This window comes from Drosophila gunungcola, unplaced genomic scaffold (genome assembly GCF_025200985.1).
Source record: "Drosophila gunungcola strain Sukarami unplaced genomic scaffold, Dgunungcola_SK_2 000162F, whole genome shotgun sequence".
Lineage (NCBI taxonomy): Eukaryota > Metazoa > Arthropoda > Insecta > Diptera > Drosophilidae > Drosophila > Drosophila gunungcola.
Window position 1 is genome coordinate 98196 of NW_026453323.1, and position 9914 is coordinate 108109.

General features: G+C 41.3%; 1 protein-coding gene across 1 annotated transcript; it reads right to left on the reverse strand.

Moving 5' to 3' along the window:
* Nucleotides 1–6867: 6867 nt before the first annotated feature.
* On the reverse strand, nucleotides 6868–9036 carry LOC128265834 (uncharacterized). The gene is made up of 2 exons (XM_053002053.1): nucleotides 8846–9036; nucleotides 6868–8201 (listed from the first exon to the last, which is right to left on the reverse strand). Exon 2 carries the CDS (start codon nucleotides 8161–8163, stop codon nucleotides 6958–6960), a length of 1206 nt encoding a protein of 401 aa, XP_052858013.1. The 5' UTR covers nucleotides 8164–8201; nucleotides 8846–9036; the 3' UTR covers nucleotides 6868–6957.
* Nucleotides 9037–9914: the final 878 nt, after the last annotated feature.

Here is a 9914-nt window from a genome sequence, read left to right on the forward strand (position 1 = left end):
GGCAAGCACAAAGCTACATAGTTAGGCGTAGTCGTCCTCATGGACTTGCATCCTCCATCTGCCCTTTTCTTTATTTCTACATTTTTCAATATTTTTTTTTGTAAAACCCTTGTTGCTATTTGCCTCGAGCCCAAAAGTTGGAGATCCTCCACTTAGTTGCTAGGTAAACTTGTCACAAAATTTGGCATTGAACTAAGAATTTGTAATTTATAAAATACAAAAAATACAGGAATAAGAACTGATATTATATTTTGGTTTATAATTGAAACGATTTATTAAGAATACATAAGTAACAACAGAAATATTTTAAATATGATTGCTGAAAGGTTAAATCATACGACCTTATATTATTTTCAAATATTTTTGAAATTATGAAGTGATTTTTTTTACTAGATTTAAATATATGCAAAGAATACTATCATTTTAGTTAGAATTGATCAAAGTAATGCCAATTTGAGATATAAGTATAACTTGATTGATACTTTGAAAGTAGAAAACAGGATCCTAATGAATTTAGTTTTTTGATTTTGGGTAACTTTAATTTGTTTTATGAAACTAGAAACTCAGGGTTGAAATGTCTGCCAGGCTAAATGCTAAGTTTCCTGGTCCTTTTTTTTTGTTTTTTAATACATTTCATTACTTTTGTTTACTTTTTGCATAGTCACAGCTGCCGCGCTGCTGTCGGAATTCAGAATTCTATGCAAAATAGTCGAAGCCGGGCGACTTTTAGTCGCGCCTGTCAAGACTCCAGTCCATATGGCCACACATGGCAGGGCAGTGCAGCGAGGAGCGAGGAGCGCTGTAGCGGAACACACGCTAGGCAGGAACCTGTACAGGGCGCACCCCCTAAACGCTATGCATCCGATACTAGCTACCCGATTCAAGTAGCACATGAAAGAAACGCGACCTTTGCAGTGAAGTGCGTTTGTAAATTTGTTTGCCAAATCAGTTGGAGTTGGAGAGTGCGCGCGCGAAAAGAAGGAAGGATACCATAATTTAACATTTGTCACCCTTAGTGGACCACCCTTACCCTTACCCTTACCCCTACCCTTACCCTTACCCCTTTCTTATCCGCATTTTGCATTTCCCCCGAATTTCCTTACATTAGTGCAATGCGGAAAATTGCAAACGATTCAATTCTAATCCGCTGGCGCGTCCCAGACTCATTTAAATTTTTGCGCACTTCAACTGAGCAGAACAGAGCAGGCTCTCACGAATCGGGGCAGATGAAGAAGGGGTTCTCGGATGCACGGATGCACGGATGCACGGATGATTTTGTCACATCCCGGGAGACTTCTGTCAAGTGAGCCGCACTTAATGAAGTATCAAAGGGAAGATGGCAACAAAGATTGCCGAAAAAGATCGCTCAAAGTTTCGCACAAGATCTCGCCGTGCTGTGCCGGCAATTGTTATAATAATATTTTCAATGACATGACAGTCCCATAGATTTGCATTAATGATATGCGACTGCTACTGCGACCCGATGATGTGCAACATTTGTTCGTCCTGCCCCTAAGAAGGGAGCAAGGTAAAGGGTTGCCCTCGCACCGTTCCTGACTGAATCTAGGTGGGTTTTTCATTTTTTTTTTTTTTTTTCTTAGTCCTAGAACACACTAGAAGTGTTGGGTTCCTTGAGGAATATTGGCAATTATGGCAGTCGCCCAGACGATGATGCATGGCGATATTATGCAGAGCATATGCAAAGCAGGGGGGGTGTCTAATCCAGATCTAAGAACCCGTAAGATTGATTGTGTCCAAGGGTTAGGCGCTTCCGCGTTGAATATTTATGAATATATCCGCAATCTCCTTTCCTGGCCACACACTTTAAAGATGGCCCGAGTCTAGATCTTCGACAGCAAAAAAAAATTGATTGATTATTTCCATGGCTGTGTAGGATTATATTGAAATTACGATTTTTTAACGCAACTTCCTCTAACGTTTCCTCAGAGTAAATATGTGCATGTTTTGGGACAATAAAGATTCCCACACTTTTTTGTATCAGGCATAATAATTTCTATCTATTCTTTTAGATTAAATTACATGAAGGGTTTTTATGTTCTGATTTTGTCATTGTTTAATGAGTAGTTTAAAGTATATATACCTACTTGTAATTGCGTAATTTTTGAAATATGTTATTTCCAATCATAATACAAATTATTGTAGAAATATTTATATATAAATAATTAGTGGTTGAATATAGAGATAATATTTCCTATTATTATGCTTATTTAAATACATACTTTTAGACGCATTTTTAGCTTCAAATACTTACTGAGTAGCTTTTACCATATATCTAGACCTGAATTTCTTGGCATATAATTGACTCTATTCAATATTTATAATCCCCATTTAGAGACTTTCCCATCGACTTGGTCTAGATTTTCAGCTGTGACCGCAGGCCAAGGACCTTTAAGGTCGATCCTTTGGACTTGGCCACTTGTCGTGACCTTTACACCTGCCGTTGGCCGAGTGTGCTTGATGATGTGCGGTTTGGCCGGCCAAATAACATGTTATGTGCGGCCTAATTGGACCGAAAAAAAACGAGGACGAGTCGAAATGTCAAGGGCCGCAGCAGCAGCAGCAGGAAATTCAAGGAGCAGAGGCAACTGAAGGACATTGCCCTGGCCAACAGGTGATATTTGGTGTTGCGAGGGTTACGGCTTGTTAGAACCTCGCTAGAAATTTCCCGACTGCCCGTTTCTAGGACACATTTAGCGCCTTCCTACGTTGCTTTACTCCACCTACACTATTCTACAACATTTTAGAAAAGAATGAGAAACGTTTTAAACTCATATTTATTTAAATTACATCATTCCACTTTCCTTTACATTGATATTAAAAAGTAATAATAAATTAAAGTTGTTACTGAATTTTCAAAAAATTAACGTACACTATCATAAAATGCAATAGTTGAAAATAATTTATCAAGTAGTACCTAAAAGAGCTTATTTAAAAATTCAAATATTAATACTAGAGCTTTAGTTACACATATTTAAAATATATATTTGATATATTATATAATATTATAATACGAAGTGCTTTTTATGGATAGATATACAGAAAGTATATTTTAAATATTTTAAAATATTTTAATAGATAGTCTGTTCCACAGATGGAAGGAAATGGAATAATAACTCACTAAAGATCAGTTTAATGTTGAAACCCAAAGTTTAAAGTTTAATAATTACTTAATAGATATTTTAATCTACAGAAAGAAGAGCTAGATGGCTGGATGAACTAATGCCACACTGATGACCAATTTCGGCAATATTTAATATTATAACTTGAAAGTCTCTTTATATATTTAAATGTATATATTCTGAGAATATTATTTAAAAATTAACAAAACATATATAAAACATATATAATAGATATTTTAATCCCCAGATAGAAGAGCAAGATGGAAATGGAAGAATGCCACACTGATGACCAATTTCGGGGATACATTTCCTGTAAAGTGAGGGGCGCCCGCAGAACCCGGCGACATAACTGTTAAACGCTAAATGTCCTTTGTCCTGTTTTTGCACATGTTGACACATTCGTACACGTCGACGCTGGCGAGTGACATTGACTTCCTGACAGGACATGCAGGAAAGCAGAAAAGCAGCAAAGCAGCAAAACAGCAAAACAGCAAAGGAACCGGGAAAACTGCAGCTCAACCCGCCCTCTGGTCCTTGGTCCTCTGGGTCCTTTTCGGGTTTTCGGGCTGTTTTTGCAACTGTTCGCGCCGATCGATCAGATCGCCAGGCGATAGGCGATAGGCGATAATGGAGGAGGCACGCGTGCGTGGCCAGCGGATCTCAAGCGGGCAATGGCAACGCGACTAACAACTTCAACAAAGTGCGGGTCGAAAGGTGCGTTAAATATTGTCAATCGGCGGTTCGTTCGGTAGTCTCTCTCCATTTTCCGAGCCCAAAACACCGATACAACACAATGCCAATGCCAATGCCAATGCCAATGCCAATGCCCCCGGCGACTTTTGTCACTGTCCAAAATTAAGCGGGTGCCTGGTGTTTCCATTTTCGCCACTCGAGAAACGTTTAAATCGCAATTAGAGTTTGGAGTGTGCCCTCTTTTAATGGGCGATTTTTCACAATTTTCTCAATTTACCAAAATGGGTTTCGGATTGAGTGCAGATTTCATTGTTCTGCCCGGGAACATCTTTCTTTCTCTATTAAAGTGCCCACAACATGAAATTAGAGGCAACATTTCAATTTAAAATGTTCGGAAATCACTTTTAACGATGTGTTTATCGAACAACTATGTATTGTTCCTATTATTTATAAAATGTATCAGTTAAATTGTCTGCAAAATTTTAAAAACTGTAAAGACTTGTCAAAAAGTTCAAATTAGTGTATAGAACTTATCAAAATTTTCTTTTAAATTAAAATATGTACTATATATACAAACATATGTATATAATACATACAATTTAAGAATGAGATAGAAAATGGATTTCCTATTATCTTTGTAGAAGTCTTCAATAAACCTAAAAAATGTAGTTAAAATAAAAAAACTGTTTTTAAATCAAATTGGTTGTGCTAGTAGTGTTTATACTTAACAATATAGTGTGTAATGAAACTTGTATATAACTGATAATAGCACATAATTGTTTACCCTGACCAAAACCTTTATACAAGTCTCGAATTAATCTAAGAAGTGTACTTAAAATTAAAAACTAATTTAGACTTTTCACCTTTTCAGATTTTCCACATCTACAATCGGTTACGGAACCTTGCCTCAACTAACATTCGACTCATTACTCGGCGACCATCCGAAACCAGAAGATAGCGAAGATCCCCGAGGTTCCCAACTACATGGCATTTCCGGATTTCGGAATACGTAAGTATCCGTTTCACTTTCAATCAAAACGAAGTTAGAAAAATGCATAGTTAATGAGACGGCCAGTCCGGAACTGGACGGCACTGAACTGCACTGAACTGAACTGACTACGAAAAGATCCAGAGCGGGAACAATGAAGTTTAGGGAGCGGTCATTAGTAGGACGGACAAGAACCAGATAATAACAATAATAATGGGCAACAGCCCAAAACAGCGCGGTGGAAAACTGAAGAAAAGCGAGAGTGAGTGTAATAGAAAAAGCAGCGACAGCGACATCGACATCGGCGTTAACCTTCTTACTGTTTTTTTTTTTTTTTGTGTTGGGAAATCGAAAGTTCAGGACGCGGACGAGGGTCTGACAAGGGAACCTGCCCATGATTTCGGCGGGTTATATAGATCCTTTATCCTTTATCCAGGCTGCTTGACCGCTCGACCGCTCGACCTCCTTGGCATCACGTAATAAAGTATTTTACTTTGTTTTGCCTGTCACAGCGCACAGAGATGATGGTCAGCCATCAAGCCATCATGCCATAATCTGCATATGAAAGTTTCACGCTCTACTGAGCATTGCCATGGGAAGTTCTTCACTGCCAGACGGCGAAGTGTTAACGCTTTTGGCTTAGCCCACTCCCCTCGTCCCTTCGGGGTTGCACAAAATGTTATGACAGCTCATTTAACGCCGCCTCTGGAGAGTGGAGTGGACTCTGTGGATTGGCGACCCATCGATCCGGGTGACATCCATCTGGCCAGTTGGCCAGCGAAGATCCCTTGTAATTGGCCTCCTCGGGGAGCTGAGGGAATGTCCCTACAGGATGTCTGCCAGCTATCCCTTTTTCCTAACGAGCTCTAGTCGCTAGTTTTCCTAGAATCCTGAATATAAACTATTATAATTACAGGCTTGTAAGTTTATTAAATTTCTTGTCCCTTGCTCTGCAGGCGGTCGTCTTATTAGGAAAGTTTAAGTTACTTTTTTATTTAATGAGTAAAGATTATGTAAAACAAGTTTTCTGTTTTCTGCAAATGGGTTTTTGGTGGGAAAGATTTGTTAAACGTGAGATCGATTTTAAAAGGCAGAAACTCAGGAAACTCAGTTCTATATATTTAAAATTCCTACATTTTATGCCCTCAAGAATAATTGATTTCCTAAAAGAAAATCACTGTATAAACTTTTAAACATAGGTATGAATATTATAGTAACTAAGATCTATAACATTAAAGAGTATATTTATGTGTGTAAACATAAAATATTATTTAAATGCTTAGATTATATTTTATAATTGACCTAAGGATTAAGAAATTATGAAATAATATAAAATATTAACTCATAATTATTTTTGTACTGCCCAATATAATAATATTCTAAAATTTATATACTTTATTTCTAAGCGTTATGCTTACCACTTGTCAAATGAAAAACTCATGATTTTATCGCATAATCATAAAGCATTTGCAATTCACACAGCCATTACTATAATTTTATTGCTTTTTTATGAGCTAGCTTCCACAGAAGCCTTAAGAAAATCCCTGATTCCAGAGGCAGTTTAAACCACTTCCTCGTCTTAGATCCAAGTTAGAGTTAAGTGCACCTTAAAAACACCTTCTTATGAAGTTTCGGTTACCTGTTTTGTTATCTAGTTCCAGGTAGACTTTAACACGTTAGATCCCACATATCGGGGGCATTTGAGTCGTAAATAGTAGTTTCTTGCGACAATTGTCGCGCAACCCCTTTGGCTGGCCCTCATTAGAGTTCAAGTTGCGGACCTGAATGGAAGAAATAGCCTATAGCTCGCTATCAGAGCATTAAAACGCTCATTACCCATTACCCCGATCGCTGTGGGAAAGATGGGAAATAAGATGGCCACTTGGGCCCTCGGTACTCGGTTCTCGCAGGAACTGCCTTCCACGCTCCGCTGAGCTTCGAGAGGTGTTTTGCATAAACTGCTGGTTCTTTGTGGTTTCAGCCGAATTATGAACAGACCCCCAGTCCCTTTGCCTAGTTAACCCCTAGTCCAGGCTAGTTTTGCATTCACAAATGATTTATTCCGACCAAAAAACATTCTTATGACTATGAAAAAAAATATGTTGTAAAAAAAAGGAGTAGGAATATCCTTGAGGATTAGCTATGGTCCGCCAGGGAGAAGCTGAGTCGTCTCTTGGTGGCATCTCTGGCCTGCGCCTGCGCCTGCGCCTGCATCCACATGCCATCCAGCTGGCAGGCGGCCTCCATTTCCTCGCCACCCAATCCTCTCGTGAGCTGGCAGTGCTCCTCCTCCAGCTCACAGTCGCTGGTGGAGTTGTGGCCACTGTCCGGGCTGATGTGCCGTATCTTCTGGGGGGGCACTGCCATGTTTCCGGTTCCGGTTCCCGATCCGGACCTGGCCGCGGCCAGCAGCTTCTGCGCCGACTGCCTGACGCTGGAGGAGATCTTAGTGGTGATCTTCCGCTTGCGCCGCACCACCCGCTGCCTGCGGAGCTGCAGGGAGTGCCGCTTGCCCTGGGATTGGTTGGCATTGGCATTGGCATTGGTGGGCAGTGGCTGAGGCAGTGGCAATGGGGAGCGCACCTCCCGCTCCTCGAAGCCATCGGCTGGCAGGGAATCCCTCCGCGAGGGCGACTTCCAGTACTCGCACAGATCGCTTGCCGGATCGAAGGCGGGGCGGTAGGTGGGCGAGTGGGTCTGCACCTGGGCGTGGCTGTTCCGGAGCACCTGCGGCCTGTGCCGCTGGCGGAGATGCTGCCTGGGTTGGCGCAGATGCGGCACCTTGCGGTTGCTCTCCAGGATGGCATCGATCATGCGCTCCAGGGTCACATCGCCCATCTGGCTGGAGCTGAGTGTGGTCTGTTGGCAGGCGGTGGCAGGAGGAGCGGGATGAGCGGGATGGGGCAGTGGCTTCTGCTCCAGGTAGCGCGGCTTCTCGAAGTAGCTGTCCGGGATGCCCACGCCGCGCAGGGCGATCAGGGAGCCAGGGATGACGGCGGCGTTGGGCGAGTACTCCGCCTCGAAGGTGGGCAGGGTGCAGGCGAACTTGGGGGCTTGGCATGCAGCTTTAGGCACTCCAGTTGTGGCTCCTCCCGATGGCGGAGTGGCCAGGATGTTGCTGAGATCCTTGAGCAGCGGCGTACGGGTACAGGCTGCCGGCAGCGGAGTGGAGGTCAGCTGGTTCTCCTTGCCCTGGGCCAAGCCCATACTCCTCCTCATCCTGAGCTTGCCGCGCAGGGCGTGGAACTCGCTGTAGCTGGAGCCTACCAACTCGCTGGTGGCCATCACCTCATCCTTGGCCAAATACGAGGGTCGCGGCTGGTTGACGGCCCACTTGAGCATCTTCTTTGTCTGGCTTCGATTCCGACTTGTAGTGGGTGCTGCAAGGAAAAAAGAGCAAGAGAGATTGTTATTTCTGGTTCTCGCATTCCAGAACTTGACTTTTTGAAAAGCAAACAATAAAAAAAGGGCAGCAGCAAAGTTGCCGGGTGAGTTTTCGGCAATTTTGGCGCGCTTTTTCCGCGATATGCACATCCATACATATAGACATATATTTGTATATATATTGATATGGCAAAGTCAGCCAAGCAGCAGAAATGAAATCAAAAACGAAACCAACCACTCCTCACGAGCAATTAACTGGACCACGGGCAGCCTTTGGCTGGACCTTAATAATTTAATTGACTCTCCACTTGATATGGTCAATTATTTTTATGAATTTTTAAAAATCTCTTAATGCTTATGCGGTGGTAGCTTTTTCAAAATTTAAACTTTATACTTGATTGAGTACCAAAAAAATCACTACTTGTTGGGTTCTTCTGTATTTACATTTCAATCGTCCAATTATTTGAGGCATAACTTTAAAGAACTTATCATTTTCATACATGATTGAGTACCGAAAAAGATCTTATAATTTTCATACATGAATGAATGTTTTAAGCAAACCAAAAATCAGAGATGTATTGTGATTGTGATTTGTAAAGAGATTTCTTTAGTTTTTTTTCTTGTATTCACTTGAATTTACCTTTTTGCTAATAGGTTTTCGTTTAAAGCACTGATGTTTTTTTAACAACAAAAAAATTGGATTCACAGATTTATTTTCGGAATATATTTTTTTAGCAATTATAATAGTGCATGTACGACCGAATTTGTTTAAGTGTTGCGCTTGGCCGTCGCGTTTTTCTGGGAGATCGACTGTGTGTGCGTTCCCTTTGCCGTTCGCTAGTTGAATGACTGTCGCCTTAACCCGCAGAACCCTTAGCTGCCCGAGGTGAGACATGGGTTAACCGGAGAGGAGAGCGGGACCGGGAGCGGGAGCGGGAACGGGAACGGGAACGGGAGCAAGAGAGACCGGGAGAGCGGACATGTTGCGCATGCGCAGACGGCTGGAGAGAGCAACAGTGTCAGTTGAACGGGCAGATCGTTCAACTAACACGCATTCAACCATTGAAAGTGGGTGGCAGGGGGAGTCTTTTTTCGTGTCCTTGTTATGGTAGAGTTGTAAGAAATTGAATCAAGCACAAGTTTCTTTTAAATATTAAACAAAAGTAATTAATACCAAATCAAAATTAAATATTAAAATGGAAACTTAGAAATTAAGTTATTTGAAATTTATATAAATTAATATAGAATTTTAAAACTAAACCAACTCAGTGATCTCATTCCAGATAATCGTTATGCAATACAAATTGGAACACAATTTCTTATACATTGTATACGTAGTTTAGGATTTGATACGCCTTGATCTACATTAACTTTTCTTGATGATCAGTTTTTATAACCATTTACCGATCGATTTACGATCTGGCAACAGCTGTGCGAATCTTCTGTGATCGTGAGATTTTTTAATGGCCACCGTTGATGATCAGTTGGCCAAGTTCTAAATGAGAAAGATATGGCGATATCGAGAGTGCGAGGGGGACGAAGCATAGCTGGCCAGCTGTTCCAAACGCCGCTTACGCCACAAAACATAATTTTCAATTACCTTTCTCGCAGCGTGTGGCTCCTTTCACCTTGGTTTCCTATTTATACCCTGTAGTTTTTTTAGAACTTAGAGTATACCAGGTTTTATCCCTATTGCAAGTTCTTATTCA